Source organism: Ostrinia nubilalis, chromosome 24, assembly GCF_963855985.1.
Source record: "Ostrinia nubilalis chromosome 24, ilOstNubi1.1, whole genome shotgun sequence".
NCBI lineage: Eukaryota > Metazoa > Arthropoda > Insecta > Lepidoptera > Crambidae > Ostrinia > Ostrinia nubilalis.
Window position 1 is genome coordinate 7,951,789 of NC_087111.1, and position 18,352 is coordinate 7,970,140.

Genomic DNA, 18,352 nt, shown 5'->3' on the forward strand with positions numbered 1-18,352 from the left:
CTATTAGTATCCCTGTAAGAAGTAAAACAAAATTCCTGTTATTTGACACCATAGGGGTCACTTAAAAATTAGGGATTGATGGTGAAAATGGGCATAACTGGACGGTTATTTTTTTTTAATTATTATTAAAAATCGCTTCGCTCCGTCTATTTCTTGCTCCGTGAAACGATCGCGAAGCTGATTCTGTCACCATCAGCATTGTTACTTGGTCTAGGAGGACAGAAGGTGCATTTTGCAATCTCTGAATTAAAATTCACATACTCTATTAACTTACACAAATCTGTGAAAATACATTGCTTGCTTTTTAATCAGTGCCAATACCTAAATGACATTTGCGCACTTTTTGTGACCCCTTAGCCATACTAATGTCGTTTCAGGGTGACTCTATTGCGTGTTGTCGATGACTCATCTTACATGTTTGTAGATTAACAACTAAAATAAAAAATCTATACAGTTACGATTTTGCCTTGGACAGTCCACCGCTGCAAACAGGTAGGACTAACACAAAATTAATAAGGCAAAAATGTTCTTTGCGGAAGTTTTCTCCTGCAATGCGTAATGGGCGCGGCTGTAGAAATGTAAGAAGTTTTTGAGAGAAACCAAAATTATTTCTACTACCTGGATCTCAATATTACCTTTTGGATGTAAATACGTGTATAATACAACTAACTTTTGAACATCTTTCAGTAGATTGTTTTAAACTTTCATGGTCACTAAACTCACTTACATAATTGTTGCAAGCTTGCAACAGTGCCGAAATATCGAAAACTCAAAATTAAGTACAGTCGCGGAATGAAAAGGTTCGTCACCTTAGTGTCGGTTTTCGCTTGTACTGTAAGAGTCAAACCTGCCAACATAACAGTGCAAGAAACAGTGCTGCTAACATTTAAATAAATATGACGTTTGCTAACGAATAAGGTTTTGCTTGTTTATTTTTCTATCCCATCAGTGCAATGCAATGATGACATTGACCAATTGACAATAGTTTTTTTTATTTAATAGAAATAATAATGGCAGGTTGAACCAACAAGAAGGTTTTAGTTTATCAATCATAATAATCTTCTTCACAAGATAAATCGTCAAACAACTTTGATCTGAAAACTTTTGAACTTTACTGACGAACAGTTAAAGATTATTTTCTCTAACTCGAGATTATTCTGTAACATAGTTTCAAAAGGTAATAAGTGCTCGCGATTCGTTGAAGGAACCAATTTGAAAACTGACGAACCTTTTCATTTCGTGACTGTACATGGTAGCAATTCCGTCAATAATAATAATTATCTTTCAGTAGATTATAAAGTAACAATGGCTCTGTAAATCACTTCGAATAACCGGTATAAAATGAAGTAAGTATGTACCTACTATTAGAGGCCGGTCGATCTATTCTCATAAATAAAACACTGGATACTCATCTTGTACATTATATTGCCTTATTTTAGATACAATTCATCACTTAGCACAGAAGAGCGCGGAGTCGTCTCCGCGCGTCCCTCTATTCTGACGTTTGATGCTAGCGTGACATTGACGTATTGTCAATGTCACTATGACAGCATCTCATTGGCCACAACGATACCGTTATTTTAACGTTTTAGATTTTTCATAATTAACACTACTTAACATTGATCAATGTTACAGAATCTCCCACGCACTTTCTCTTGTGATAAATAGTTATCATTGTTTGCTAATTTATACTGTTAATGTAAGGGGGCGTCCATAAATTACGTGAGACTTTTAGGGGGGGGAGGGGGTCAACGAAAACCTCACTAAATCTCACGTGGGGGAGAGGGGGGGTCTCGGAAATTATCACGTAATTTTTCCCGCAAGAAATAGAGTAAAATTGCCAGAAAACTGGGTTATTGAAGTAAAAAAAAAGTTTTTTTTTATGATGATAATGACAATTTATTCTAAACCGTCTAATCAAATTAAACTAAAAATGCCTCCATCTGCATTTGTGAACACTAAAGATGCAGAATAAATGTCGAAATTAAGAAAATTCGAATTTAAAAAAAAAAGCGCCATCGGCTTCGCTATTGCGTAAAAAATTGGCCAAGTGCTGTCGTGCCACGCGCAGTGTAGGGTTCCGTAGTTGTCTGTCGTTACCACAATATATTTCAGAAGCAAGCAATTACTTCATCTAAAGTCACTTTTCATATTTTCTTCTAAGGAATTTTTACTGGTTAAGATATTGTATAATACATGTTCAAATGACTATTACTACTCTTAAACTAAGTAATGTATCTTAACCGTTATAGTTTTCCTTGAAAAAAATCATCCCCACTTTACATGCAGGGGAGCTACACTAGAAAAATTTTTTTTTTCAAAATTTTATTTTACCGTTTTGTCGGTGTGATTAATATACATACCTCCACAAAATTACAGCTCCCCAGTGCCAATAGTTTGCAAGCGAAACCTCGGACAGACAGACAGACATATCGAAACTATAAGGGTTCCTTGTCAGGACTACGGAACCCTAAAAAATGACATTACATACGTATGAAAATATTATGTATTCGTAGTTAAAGTAACCAATAGTCAAATTTGACAGATGTCAAATGAAAAGTGGTTAAATAACAGAAAAAAATGTTTTTATAACAATGTTTAACTTGACTTTCAGTACATTTTTTTACTATTAGTTTACATTTTATTAATATTTAACCATTAGTAGCAAAATTTAACAATTAGTTATTATAACTATTAATCAAAAAACTGGTTCTAGGTTGAAGCAATTGCTTATCTTACTAAACGACGGGAAGCTACGGAACCCTGCACTGCGCGTGGCACGACACTGGGTTACTGATTTTTTTCATATTTAAATCTAATAGACTCGCGAAGCATAGACATTGCAAAATAGTAATTTTATTAAATATCACGTAAGATTAGGGGGGTGGGGGAGGGGGTCAGGCAAAATCTCACTAAATCTCACCAAGGGGGGCGGGGGGGTCGAAAAATAGCCAAAATTGTCTCACGTAATTTATGGACGCCCCCTAACAGTTATAAGTCTATACCGCAGAATGTCTAATAGAATAGTATACCGTAAAGGTTTTAAGGAACAAACTTCCTTAAGTGAATGAATGAGTGGATTGAGGTTTGCTGTTTATTTACTGGCGTTTCTTCATGGAAAACCCTATAACACCTGGCGTAGGTATTAACACCCTAGTCATTCTATGTATCAACACTAATATACAAATCCTAAACAAATAAGGCAAGTTTTATTCTACGTCTACTGGTGAAGCTACAGCTATTACGGTATGCCATGTAAGTTCAAAGTTTCAAACTGTACAGTACAGGGACCGAAAAAGCTACAATACAAGTGCTTACGACGTATGTACGACCCGCATTATGTTAGAATAATAATTATATTTCTATTCAACATGTATAACAATACAATCAACTATTGTGAAATTCGCCGAACAACTAACCAGCTTTTCTCTTGCAATGTGAGCACTTAAAATAGTTTCTTTTACACTCATTAACTAGTAAGTTACAATTATTGGTTTCACTGCTTTGAATTTATTTTTAAACATGAAACACTATATTCGCATTTTCCAATGCGTGAAACTTTCGCGATTATTTTCCGCGACTTTTTGACAAAACTTGACATTTTATTCAATAACAAGACTTTGACTTAAGACAAAGGTTTCATATACGTGAAGGTTACATTTCGAAAGAACTGTATAAAAATATAATTATTATAGCCTGACCAGGAACATAAAAACCCTCGCCATGTTGCGGAAATCTAATGGTACTAATTTCTTTTAATGGCAACAATAACTAAAAACTTCATTGACATGTCACCTTGCATGTCAGTCTATTGCTGTCAAAGTGTAAACAAACTTTATTTTAAATGTGCGCAATTGATTTTGTGCATGAAATTGCTAAAATCTTTTTATAGTCGTGAAAGAAAAGTGGTTCACAATGTGTTAAAGTATTTGTCGAAGAGAAATACCAAGGGTTCGGACAATATTTTCATTGAATAATGTTTCCAACAAAGGTTGTCAAATTGACTGACATGTTTATCGTATAGTACAGTCCACTATGAAAATTAGCTGTGGTTTGTTTCAACTACCTATTTTAAAGTTTTTTGTCACTTTCTAAGTGTTGAATTTTATGGAATTGGGAAAGAAGTACCGAGTTTGAAGCGTTCATGAGCAGACATTGCAGTTGAATATTCAAGTTCTGAATTTGATTATTGATGAATAATAAAATAAATCCTACTAGCTCGATTGATGGTTTCATTTAATTTATTTAAACCAGGTTACCTATAATAATATGTTTTCGTTAATTTATGAAAATATTAAATTAGTCCGTAATCCTGAATCCTGATACATAAAGTTAGCCTATTAATTTAACACAGGTACGACTGTACTCAGTGTTGCACTATCAAATGCAATTGATGCGCCTCTATGCCAGGGTTTTTATGTTCCTGGTCAGGCTATAAAGTTCGCGTAACGAACATAGAACGAGGTGAGATACAGGCCAAGAGCTTCCTCGTTGTGGATAAAAAAAAAAAAAAAAAAAAAAAAAAAAACGAAATTTGAGAGTGTTGAGATCACAAAAGTCGAATAGTCGATCGAATCGAAAATCGCATCCGTCAAAACTCCATACAAAAAAGGGGCTTTCGACCACTTTTCGACTGGTTTGCGATTATAATTTGCACTTTGTCTAGACCCACTGTATACGCTTGTCACGCTGACATTTTACGTATTCTAACTGATGTGTGTTCTGTATTCAAATATTACAGCAGTGTATTTGTTCGCCTCAACTTTTCTTGTGCCACCGCCACCGCTAAACATCAGATTGCTTAAACTAATAAAACTTTTCGTGTGAACTGCTAATTAGTTCTCCTTGCCTACCTAATCCAATTATCGCTTTTTAATTCAAACTTGATAAAAAACCACACTAGTATGGTAAGTAGAAAGTTGAACTTGTTAACCAATTCAATCAAGACTTCGTTTATCCTAGAAAATGAGATTGATTTTTGAAATTGTATGAGTTTAACTGCTCAAGCTGAAGATTATAATATGATCCTGGGTAAGTAACATAAAAACAAGAACATGGCATGCCCCATATAAACATTAACCATTCAAATGTATTAGATATCTAGATGATACTCTCTTCATTCTGCTGTTAAATAGAGAAGTAAAATTTATTTGATAAACAGAAAAACTTGCCCATCCTTACACGCCTATTAGCAAAGTATGATTGCGGAAAACAATGCCTGAACCGGAAAATATGGTATAAAATTATAATCTGGGAAGGTATATGCCACCCTAGACTGCATCTCACCTTTTAATGCATAAAAAAAGGCAACAAAACAGAAAACTACTCACCAATAGCCCTGTTCCCTTGAGGCATGACGACCGGGCGCTGATCGGGCCTGAGGAGGCTCTCGGCCTCCGCCCCTCCTTGATGAGACATCTCCATGGCTCACGCGTGCACCAATATCATAACCTGCTCACGGACATCTGTGGTCTTCGTGGCCGAGTGGGCGCGTGTCTGGAGACAAAGAAAACTTGGGTTATTTTGGGGAAAAAAGGCTAAAGTCTTGTAAGACTACGGATATTTGGACTAAATAAAAAAAAATCTTCCTTTCTTTCAAAAAATGTGTCACTAGTAAAAGGTATTGTAAAGTGGAACACAGGACAGGAAGGTAATCTTCCATTGTCGCGTTATCTGATTTCCCGCAACCGCTGTCAGAAACGCACCATAAAGGGTTTAGGAAAATTCTTCCATAAAAGAATCACTTGGGGTTTGAGCTGGCATGATATGGATGGATAGAATACTATCATCACAGTTAGTATAAAAAATCTCAAGTTGGGACAAATAGTGACGTGTAAGACCTCGCAGAATACAGACTTTTATCGACCAATAAAAAGTTTAGTCGGCTTCTAATATTGTATGGGAAATCGATATAAAAACAGTGCAATGTGCAACTTTTTCTGATTAAAAAATCAATTAAACTATCGACAGACAAAAGTCTATAGTTTACGAGGACTATAATAGAGTAACATTGCTAAGTTTAGAAAATTTCTTAGTTCTTGAGTAACTGCGATTCAAACGCAGCGTGGGGGGCCCCCCAGCAAGATTAAGATGTAGCGTAGACAGTAGCGATTGTAAAATTTATAACCGGGGTTTGGTCTTGACGGATTATATTACTTGTAGCTAAATGTGGCTTTGACAGCTGTTTGATTTCCTTTTAGTGGAGGTCCAGCAGTGGGCTAGCTAACGGACTTAACTTGTAGGTGATAATGAAACAACGCGTATTTAGTAGGAAATGAATGTAATAGGCATTATTATACCAGATTAATTTGACTCCAACAAATAACAATCCAACAGACACATGTGATGGGTATTATAAGACAAGGAATAAATCATACACAATACAGAAGGCAATGTAGAAGCATGAGGGTTTATATTACAAGTTCCTTGGGCTGTCACTCAGGGCTAAGAATATGGAGATTGATGTTGCGACAGGATCAAGATTACTACAGTTGTCTGCGTTCTTTACCAACATAATAAAATGTATGAAGTACATCAGACTGAACTTTTTTTAATGCAAATTCGCCCATATTGCAAGCGCATGTTTAAAAGTCCACCGAGTTTAGATTATAATGGTAGCAGGAAGGCGCTGGATGCAGACCGCTACCAACCGATTATATGGAAATAATTGGGGGAGGCCTATGTCCAGCAGTGGACGTACTATGGCTGATAGTTAGTTTTGCAGGGCAATCGAATACCGCACTTAGCCTCATGATTGGGCCATTGTACGCGATTTGTGGTTTATCTTCCTACTTCAACCACCCCAGATCCCCCCAGGAGGCAAGCAGCCCGTCTAGGCTGATATGATGATGATGATGAGAATTTAGCTTGATGTGCTGTAGTCTACAACATTCACGTGGGTATGTACCTTCAGTCGTACAGTCATGAATATTATAGCCTTGCAATAACTTACATCATTATTTATTCATAATAGAAATGCCGACCGCAGAATATTTCCCACACATGAATTAAATAGCTACTCGATACGTGAAAATGTGAATCGAATATCAATTCCGTCGATATCGTACTCAAATGTACGTTATGTAAAGCGTTGAAATCGATTTGGCTAAGCGACTTTCCACGTTGATAGTTCGATTCTGATGATCTAGGCAGGCAATTTTATTTCGTGCCTACAACACAAAGCTATAAGCCATTGCTTGTGAAGCAAAACGTTGTTGCATCATAAGCAGACGTAATAAGTGGGCTTTTGCTACACAAATTAATGTAGGCACAGCTTGATGTGCTGCCGTCCGTACAAAAACTAAGATCGTTTTCGATCGATCAATTCGCAACGGCTTTGGTTTGAAAGCGAAAGTAATTTAAATTCGACAAAAGGTGTGATTTTAAAATCTTTTTCGACGTGTGTAAAGAAAATTCATGATGAGTGTTCAATTACTTTTCACTAAAATTAAAATAAAATCGTCGACAAACATCGTTTTAAGATTATCTAGGCAGGAAGGCACTTAAAACTTCAACCGAAATACGTACATTTTAGTCACGCTGCCTTTTATCTTCGCGACAAGATATCCTTAACACCAAGGAAAACACTTCACTAAAGTTCACGGGCAACTTGTCTGACACTTGAAAACTTTAGTTACTTTAAGTCGAGTTAGAGGGTTTTCTGACCGACCAAGAAATATGGGTTCCGGTGATACGACGCGAGCGGTACGGCCGGTCTCCGAAATACAAATGGACAATCATTTGACTCCGAGATTCGATCAGTGGACAGTCGGTCTTTGTAGCTGTAATGCCACAACACAAGTGAAGTAGTCCTTCGCGACACAAATGACGCACGTTTTTCACGAGGTTATCGAAGCAAAATTCGATTATACGTCTCAATAGATAAGTTTCTTTTATTATAATTAAATGAAATGGATAATTGATATTATGAAGAAAGTTCCTCAAAGCCTTTTTGTTGCGAATCTGACTAATGATTTGTTTTAGACATGAATTACTAGTTTGATCCTATGATGATGTTGATTGGAACGTTTATGTTATCATGAAAGATGTGCAAACATCAATAAGTGCAATGGGGCATCTTACAGATAAATAATAGGAGTTATTTTGCAACAAACATGATTAAAATAAGATTATGCTATCGCACGACTTACTGCACCTTCTTTGACTGTGCCAATGCTGTCATTCGGCAAGTTCAAGGCATTACTTATCGCCGGTAATCTCGCTTAGCAACAAACGCGATACCTTCACGTTTATTGTTGTTTATAAGTGCCATAAAGCGTTTCCCTCGATTCTTACAGTTCTTTAAGGGATTACATTATCTGATGGACAACACCATTCTTATGACCCGTCGAAGCGAAGATTTGATCCAAACTTCCATAAGTGAGAACTTATTTTGACTATTTATGATTTAAATGTGTTCTTTATTTATAGGTTATTCGTCTTTCTTACATGTCTTATAACGGTGTTGGAATATTTATGACTATCCTAAATAAATAGCGTATCGAGGATATCGTCAACAAAGTGCTTTAAATAGTAACAAAGCAATAAATATGTTTCAAAGTTAGGTTTCAACTAAATTGACTCACTTTGTTCGTTTTTGGGTGGGTTGGGTTAAAAAAAGATTCAATTTTACACCAAAGGTTGGTGAACCGATAGCTTTTGATCTTTGAAGCACATAATTTAAAAAAACCAAAAAGGCAGGATGAGATAATCGCAAACATCGATGACGCACCAGCGAGCCATGTCAATGTGGAATGTTCGTCTCGCATTACAATCTGGCTAATGATTGTTAGAACAAACATACACTCATGCATCGATTTGCTGTTTAAATGTATTTTCAAACACTGTAGATACCAGGATGGTTCCGTCGGGGAATGGCGGGATTTATTAACAAAAGGAACCTTATTCTGATAGTATAGTCAGTCATCAATCATTTATTTTAATAAATTAGGTAACTCACTAAGAGAAAAATCTAACGCCCGTATTCACAAAAATTACTATGAGGTCTCACAGTGCGCGTGGACGCACAGGGTGACACACGAACCAATCACAGAGCTCTATTCAACGCTGTGCGTTCGATTTACTGCTTCACTTAAGCAAGCATCGTTTGTGATATACGCCTATACGGGCGTAGATGTAACATAACTTTTACTTTTTAAAAGATGAAAAGGAATTGCCAATTAATATTCTGAAAGTTTTCCGTAATCTTTGTTTACGGTGTGCCATCCGGGTTCGTTTTTGAACCATAAATCTTATAATGTCAACAAGTGAACGATATGCATGCCGTTACATCATCATGTGTGTTCAAAATGAAGATAGCCATGAGGTAATTTTGTACGCTTCATTCAATGATTAACATTAAGCTATACAGAATACAATTTAAGTTAGAATACCAATAGACCGCGCGTGCGTCAGTAAACGGTACACCAGCTTATGAAATTCTGATAAGAATCGCACCCGTTTTGGTATTAGCATCTTGCTACCATTGTTTGTGTAAGATGATAAACATGATAGTGGTTACTGATTAGGAAGTTTAACTTGTCAAGTACCTACCTACCGGTAATGCCAGACATACAAAAAAACAATCGTTACGGCTTTTGAATTAATTTGAGTAGGTATAGACAAATTGAATACGACGTAATTATATCGATGACATGCACATAAAAGATGAGGTCACACAGAAACATGGAGCATTTAAAAATAAAGATGCAAGCATCAATGATATTTTGGAAGTATTTTGGTCATATTCACTAATGGCAGCGACCATAAAAATTTAGAATTCTCTAAAGTAAGTCCTTCAAAAATACTAACTAGGCAAGCCTGAAATTCCTGAAGTTCTCCAGTAGTCTGATGCACAAAACCTATTAAGTGGAATGCTTTATTATCCTACGTTATTTTTCAATAGTCAGCTGCTTTCAACCTTTTTACATCGTCGTTGCCTGCTTCCCAAAACAAAACACAACCCACGTTAACAATCGAAAGCGTGATATCCCCAACTAAAGAGATAAATTCAACCCTACCAGTACCAGGTTATTACGAGTTAGTTCGTTGATCAGATAACTCGATAACAGAAGGGTTCCCAAACTGCTTGTAACTTGATTACGAAACTTCCGAATGCGAGGATATCTGCAGAGTAAAGGCATTTGCCCTTTTCCTCGACATCTTCAATCTGGTATTTGTATAGGATAACTGACCTTATGTGTATTAAGGAGGAAGGAACTAAATGGATCAGGAGCGTGGGGTGCATTTAAGTCAATTAGGCAGCATCCACCACGCACAAAGTAGTCCTTTCCTTTTGGAGAAAAGTGCCATAACAAGTAGGTATCTATTCCTAAAAGAAAAATTCAGAATTGAAGATTTTCTTAGTGGCGAGTTCAATCATAGTTTAACTTTCCCTTGGATTAGCTTATCCTTATCTGGTTGGGTTTTTATTGTTCGAGCAGCAGTAGCTGTAGGTCCTGTAAGTTGCAGAGATGGAAAGTTTTTAACAAAGATAAATCACGTATGAATAAGGCAACTAAACAAACAACAAAGATTATGCTACGTTTGCTCGGTTAGTTGATGAGAAACGGCATAAGTTTTCTAAGCACGTATCTAGTTCAGTATGGCTACTCCGAAACGCCGTTTACGTAGTTTCGGATGTATCTGTCACTGTCGCTCATGCTGGTATCTCGCTTTGTGTGGGAGGGATGGAAACATTCGATCTTCGGATTACGTTTTTGGGAATTGCCCCGGTGTACCTGCGCGCTGTTTCTAAGCAAATACTATTAATCTTGGAAGTCCTCGATTATCTAATCATTGTCGGCAATAATAGTCTTAGTTATCGTGACTTACTGAAATTATAAAACTGTTGTCTTATCGAGCTATCAACAATTTGATAATCTACAAATTTGCTGTATTACCTACCTCCCTTCAATTAATACTACCTAAAGATACACGTGATACTTCCTGGCAGAACCCCTAAGGTTTGATTCTGCATTTCAAGAATTCAGCGTTACGCAAAGATAATTTATGATCCTTTGTTTTAAAGCAGACAAACAATGCCAGTCTGTTTGATGATAAAGTTTAATTAAACCACAAATTAATTAATAGTTTTCCGAAACTTTTGATAAGAAAAGTGTTGGATAGTGTTGAACGCAGGATTATGTAAGACAAACTGAAATCCACGAAGTACAAGTCACGAGTAAAAGTTAGTTTTTTAGACAAAAGAAAACCTGTGAGACTTCCAAAACCCATTACTGTAGCTAGAAGAATGTACGGTCGACAGCACGTCAACGTAAACACTGCGGTATCTTACATAGTTGCGATAGGGGCGAGTTTGCAACGAAAATGTATAGCTTGATGTGCTGTCAACTGTACACAGAAACGACGGGCAGATGGGGCAGATGGGGCGGCAAGTTTCTGGTGGAGGGGAGGCCGCGTACCGGAAAACGCAGCGTAGAACGTCCACCCACAAGGTAGACCGACGAATGGAATGGATAACATTTGCGGAGGGCCTATGTCCAGCAGTGGACGTCCTATAGCTGAGATGATGATGAGCTAGAAGAGAACAAGGAGGTCAAAACCAACACAAAACTTAACCAGAAAACAATATGTGTAAAATGAAACCTTGCTAAAACGTGGCTAGTCAACATTTGCAGTTTACGTGTATGTATCACAGTATATATATGATCTACTGTGTATGTATGCTATCAACATTGAACAAACAAGCGAGTTTTAATTAGGTGTTATAATATGACCACGTATTTTTTTCGTTATCAAGGAAGTAGGTAAATATTGACAAACTGCATAAGTATATGTAGATATAAAAATTAATAATAAATTATGCTTCTGTATTAAATAACATAAACCCCTCGCGAATATATCTAAGTAGAAGTATTTTTTAACCATTTCTCTTTATTACATAGCGCGAATTCATAAACGAATTGAAAGTCAGATGCTTCAAAAAGGACGCTGCTTTGAACGAAAAAGTTAAAGATCTTTGTATTTATTGACGAAACCAGAATTAAATCTAATGGTGTGAGTGTAGGAAGGCGTTACATGCAGTCCGCATTTTATGTTAGTTAGTAGGATTTATTCCAACATTTTTGTACCGCCTTTTGAATATTTTAAAGCTGTGATCAAACCATGAGAATAAAATTGGGTAGGAGAGTCCTACAGACACAGATACAGATTTTTAATGGAATGCGTAACGTCGTAAGTCGTAACCATTAAATCAACCTTCAAAGACAACGAAGTTAAACCATAGAAAACTATTTGTCTATGATTGGACGGAGCTCCTTGCTGAATACATCAGGTATACGAAGCTTGGAGATAAAATTAGCTGTTGTATCACAGGCTCCGATCGACGAGACACATTTCACTAAGCCCAGTGAAGCCGGGCTAATGTCATTGACACACATTCTTTCCATTATGAACGATAATTAATTAAGTTACAACTCCATTGTTCAATTTAAGGCAAGCGTAGTAACGTTGATATGTGTACTTTGGGTCTTTGTAACAAGTAACTATAGGATTATTTATACAGGTGTTTGGAAACAATGGGAAGGTCGACTCGATATCGACTTCAGCATAATCCTACTAGACAGACTATCTTTTCAACCGACTTCAAAAAAGGAGGAGGTTCTCAATTCGACCCGTATGTTTTTTTTTTTTTTTTTTTTTTTTTTTTTTCTATGTTTGTTACGCGATAACTCCGCCAATTATGAACCGATTTGAACAAATCTTTTTTCGGCGTATAGGTAATACCTCAAGGGTGGTCCCATTTAAATTTAATAATAAAAAAAACAACCCCCAAGGGTGGAAAATTGGGGATGAACTTTTTTATACGCAATATCTCCGCCGATTATAAACCAATTTGAACGATTATTTTTTTGTTGAATAGGTATTATCAAAAGGGTGGTTTCATGCGAATTTGAAGAAAATATTTCACCACCAAGGGTGGAAAATTGGGGATGAACTTTTTTATACGCAATATCTCCGCCGATTATGAACCAATTTTTTTTGGTCTCAATGTACTGCCTACCTTCAGTGGTAACATCAAGGTAATAATTAGTTAACTAAAAAGCAAGAAATAAGTAAAATTTTATAAAAAAAAAATAAAACCGACTCCAAAAAACCTACACTAAAACGTAGAAAAATAATTACTAATTACCTACTTATTTATTAGGACGAATTATTAATATTTATGTAGGTATACCATGATTGATACTTTTGGAGTCGGTGCAGGCAAACTTTACATGTTTCATAATCTTGGCACCGACTCCAGAAGTATCAATCATGGTATACCTACATAAATATTAATAATTCGTCCTAATAAATAAGTAGGTAATTAGTAATTATTTTTCTACGTTTTAGTGTAGGTTTTTTGGAGTCGGTTTTTTGAATAATATTTAGTAAGCCTAGGCACAGACCGATTTTTAGTTGGCCGATAGTTGGGTCGGGCTGTTGATCAGTATGGAGATGTATGGAAGTGCGTACATTACACCGATTTGGTATCGATCGATTCTTCATACAAATTAGAATCGGGCCCAACTATCGGCCAACTAAAATTCGGTGGCCTGCGCCTAGGCCTCAGGCCTAGGCTGACAGAGCGTTTTAAATCTTGGTCTTTTCACTAAAGTTGAGTGGTCATATTCTCACCTAGTGGGAAGTTGGGAACTAATGAGTATGGTACTTGACACGCCATGAACCTAGAATAAAGTTGTGGTATCACGTCTGAGAATATTCTTTCTAGGCTTCCGTATTTAACGGAGAGTTAAATTACAGTTAAATAATTTTAAAAAAGTGGCCTGACTATGTAATTTGTCATCATACTCGTAATGAGTCCATCTAGCAATGACAAGTCGTATCAGCAAAATTTAATATAGCTGGTATAGCATGTTTTGTTGATTGAATTACCTCCAATTGAATGCTGACCTGCCAGCGATTAGAGGCAGATTGCGCAGGCGGGCGTTGCATCGCTGTTATGATTTATGATAGTTCAACAAGTAGGTTAACTCTTCAAGAGCATTGAAAAAGACATTACTGGCTAGGAGATCGAAGCTTGAATCGAAACAATTTCGTATCGTTTGTAGGTTAAAATACCTAATTAAAATACCCAACCTAATTCAAAATCGTATAAGTATGATGATCGCCAAAGTAGGTAAGTAAGGACCGGATCTTCATGTAACTTCACGATGTTATCTTATACTAATGGCACGCACATAAATGTAGGCTATAATAAAGACATTTCATCCCTACTAATATTATAAATACGAAAGTAACTGTCTGTCTGTGTCGCTATCACGCCTAAACCACTGAACCGATTTTGATTAAATTTGTCATAGAGTCCCGGGAAAGGACATAGGATAGTTTTTGTCGCAGTTTTTGAAACAGGGAGGCGCGCGATGAAGTTTTTCTGTGACAGACAAAATTTAACGCGGGCGAAGCCGCGGGCGGAAAGCTAGTTACCTACATAAAGTTCATTTAGATACCAAGTCCACGGGTAGATAGGTACCTACCTACATACTATGTTTAGTACGACTACCGACCGACCCGACAATATCTACGCTGCCGAAGGACATGCGATAATGACTTTTTTGTGACGACCCGACCATCGCTTCTAGATTGTAGGTAGGTACCTTCGTAAAGTTTTTGTAATAGATACCTATTCGTATTCGGGGTGTTCGTCGATATCGACGAACGAACACATACAACATACTATCAAAATTCAACTAAGATAAAATATCTGAAATCTACCTCTGTAAGGACATAGCAAAGAGATATGGATGGGTATCAAATAGATAAACAGATGTATCTATTCAAGATGCCTTGAGCATGAAAAAAATATATTAATATAAAATGGGTTTAAGTTTGTTTTTTAAACCTTTTTGTCATTTGTCTTTTTTTAAAGGCTCCATTGAACACAAAAATTGCTTGCAATTAATATTATCAATTGTTTTGTTATTTTTTTAAATTAGTTAATTGGTCAGTGTGCAAGTGCCAAATAAGCATCTATATTTTTTATACTGCCAGTTTTTTATTGTTATAATAAAAGAAAGTAATAATAAAAAGGTAAGTAATGTCATTTAAGTAAGTTCAATAAAACTGAATAGCAATTGTACAGAGCCATTTAAAGTAATGTTACAACAAATAATAAAGAAAGGAAAGCATTTACAATGAGTCACTTCTCCGTACAAAGGGCAGGATGCTCATATGACCATGACACCGCATAAATGATATGAACTTCTTTGTTCGAAACTCTTTTCATTTCTTTTTGATCGCACTACTCTCTCAGAATCTGCATTGATTGATGCTACTGTTTGTATGTGTTAGTGTTGTGTAAAGTATTAATTGTCCAATACTTAACAGTTATTAGTTCTTTTAAATAAATAAAAAATAATACATTATGTGCTACAACAAAGAAAACAAAAAAGTAAAAAAAATATGGAGATAAACAAAAGCAAAGGAAAATATAAAATTAAGATTAACTAATTCCCTATGTGTAGAAAGGTAAGTAAACTATGTAAATGTAAATAATACTTAAATTCTCTGTTTTGTTTAATTTTCTGGTTAGCTGGAAGAGAATGCCACATGGCATTAAGCTCGCCTGTTGTACCACTGTATTTTTATGTGTGCAATAAAGATTTTAAATAAATAAATAAATAAGGTACTCTAAACTTTTATCAAGGAAGGACCCAATATATTGTAAAGAATCTGTACAAATGTTTTTCCTAAGTATTCAAATACTTAGTAAGTACATCAATAAATGTTATTATTCATTTATGACTTACTATTTGGGTTCATTATACACTGTTAATAACATAAATTCCAGTTCCAATCTCTAAACCACAATGAGGTTTTATTAATCATAGCTCTTTGCTTGGAGTGAAGATACGGGTTACTAGAACCACCGGAATACCGGACCACATTCCAATGTAGGAAGTAGCCATGTGATAAGAAAAAAGTGAATAAAATTTTGTGTAGCCCCGCTCCCGCACCTTCACAATAAATCGAATAGTAATATAAAAACAGATGGTACCAAATACGAAAGCACACTATTATCAGAAATAAGGTTAAATTACAAAAAAACTCGTGCTCGCAAGAGCGCGTGGCCGCTGCACCAACTAAACAATGTAATAAAAACTCAACACTCACCAAATCATAGTCCAATGATCATAAAAAATATCCACTGATGTTCATAACAGGAAAGTTAGAGCGCGAAATTAAACTTTTGTTTCATTGAAGACCCTGCATTGGAGTAAAAAATTAAAAACACGTGCAACACGTCCTCCCCCTTCCGCGTCGTTCATTGCACTTCAATTTCGGTGTTGTCATGTGTCAATATTAATTAATGATTAATATTGCCCCTAAAAGAAAACCATCTCAATTAAAATAGTTGATATAATATTCAGAATATAATTAATGTATTCTGAACATATACGGATGTATTATGACTATGGGGAGGGAGGAGAAGTTTGATTTTGTATAGAAGAAAAACTATTTACATGTGGTAACATTCACTTCAAATGTCATTGCCTTGCCCAGTCCCTTCCGGTTCTATTTTTAAAATATTTTTTTTCTCATTTTCTTTCATTTGTTTTAATTTGTTCGTAATTAATTTTGTAGTGACCACTGAATAAAATGGTGAACGCAAGTTTAGCATACGAAATTCTACTTTACATAAATTCGTTTTATTTCGGTCTATTCGCAACATGTGAACTAGGAACGCTGATCCTGAAATCCGTATTGATTATAGAGAAGTATGGAGTCGACAAGGATCCAACCAAACTAGGCCAAGATTACGGTGTTTTATTGGGTTTGTTTGTGATCGAGGCGATCAGATTAATATTAGGCAGAAAGGGCAGTCTCAGTGAGAGAGGTAAGTTATTAAATTTTAGTTTATCAATGTAATATTTTTCATGACTCACATATTTTCTTACTCACAAAAATTTATTCTATACATACCTAAAAGTGTTTTCATAAGAAAATGAAACTAATATAACGTACCATTATTTTCAGATGTGCCAGTGATGTTCTCGGTGCTGCTAACAGTTCCCTCTATGATTGGTGTTCTGTATCTGCTCATCTGGCAAGTCGTGGTGCTAAGGATCGAATACATCTGGTGCACACTGATGTTGTCCTTGCAAATGCTAGAGTTTATGTTTGCGGCTATGTTTATTGTCACTATGTGTAAAGGCCCGACATACGACTAATTTTAATTTAGTCAAGGCATTTTATAAACAATGTTTTTTCAATTTGAACTCATTCGCCAAAGATTTGTTATAAGTACAAGATGCCAACATCCTCTTATACTATTATGTTTACCTATAACTATTTTACTATTTGAAGTTGCTAGTCATGAATAATTAAAATATTTTCATAAAGGTAATAATATTTAACTACAAGATTATTAGCATTTTTGAATTACCTACAACTATTTTTATACAGACAGAAAGTATGTACTTACTAAAATGTATGATGTAAAATTTTATTTATGAAAGTTTAGATACCTACCAAAGATTTTAGTTTAGTTAGATGTGTGTTGACACTACACAACACAAGCCAGTATTTTATCACAGAGTGAGTGTTGTAGGTTGTAGCACAAATATTATTTGTGTTGTGTGTAATATTTTGAAGCAGTTTTTCTGCAATTTAGATGTTTGTCTGTGACAGTTCTATTTATTAGTCTTTCCCATGATAACTAATGTACTTTAATGTTTTGGAAAGAGTATATTTCCCACTTATTATTATTAAGACCATAAATTCAGCCCTATATGTAACAAAAGTGATAATGTGGCCTTTTATAGATATGTATAGTGTTTATTATCAAAGTAAATCTTCCATTGTATTGTAGAAGATCTTATTGATACCAAGTTTGATGTTTGAAATGTTAAAATTGTTGTGCTTTACTATTATAGATATGCATTTTTTATAATACTTACTTAATATTATTGAACATGCAACATAAATACATAAAATTAATATTTACCAAAGAATAATCCAAGTTGTGATATTTATTCATTTTTATTATCTATATTCAAGTCCATAAAAATAAATGATTATGTAAATTACATACTTAAATAAATAATTTATTTATAACTATTTCTTAGAACAGATATACATTTATGGATTGCAGTGTATTTGAAACAAATTAAAATTACTTTACAAAATCATTGTTATTTTCAATGTCTATTCTTTTCTGTATTCTGTTTGTAGGTAAAGAGGCATGCGCCCCTTGGCCATTTTATCTCTTTTGTGAACCCTGAGTTCATGTCTCATAAGAGCTTTTCTTGTGCCATATTTGTTACCACACATCCTGCAGCCAAAGTCTTTGATGCCTGCATGATCAGACTTAAAATGGACATCCATA

At 35.3% G+C, this 18,352-nt stretch overlaps 1 protein-coding gene across 1 annotated transcript in view; it reads right to left on the reverse strand.

Moving 5' to 3' along the window:
• Positions 1-16,291, reverse strand: part of LOC135083753 (equilibrative nucleoside transporter 1) — a 49,017-nt gene extending 32,726 nt beyond the window's left edge. The window contains exons 1-2 of the mRNA XM_063978493.1: positions 16,138-16,291; positions 5,331-5,496 (exon numbers count right to left, since the gene is read on the reverse strand). Coding sequence (XP_063834563.1) covers positions 5,331-5,424 — 94 coding nt within the window. The 5' untranslated portion in view covers positions 5,425-5,496; positions 16,138-16,291. The remainder of the gene's footprint in view (positions 1-5,330; positions 5,497-16,137) is intronic.
• Positions 16,292-18,352: the final 2,061 nt, after the last annotated feature.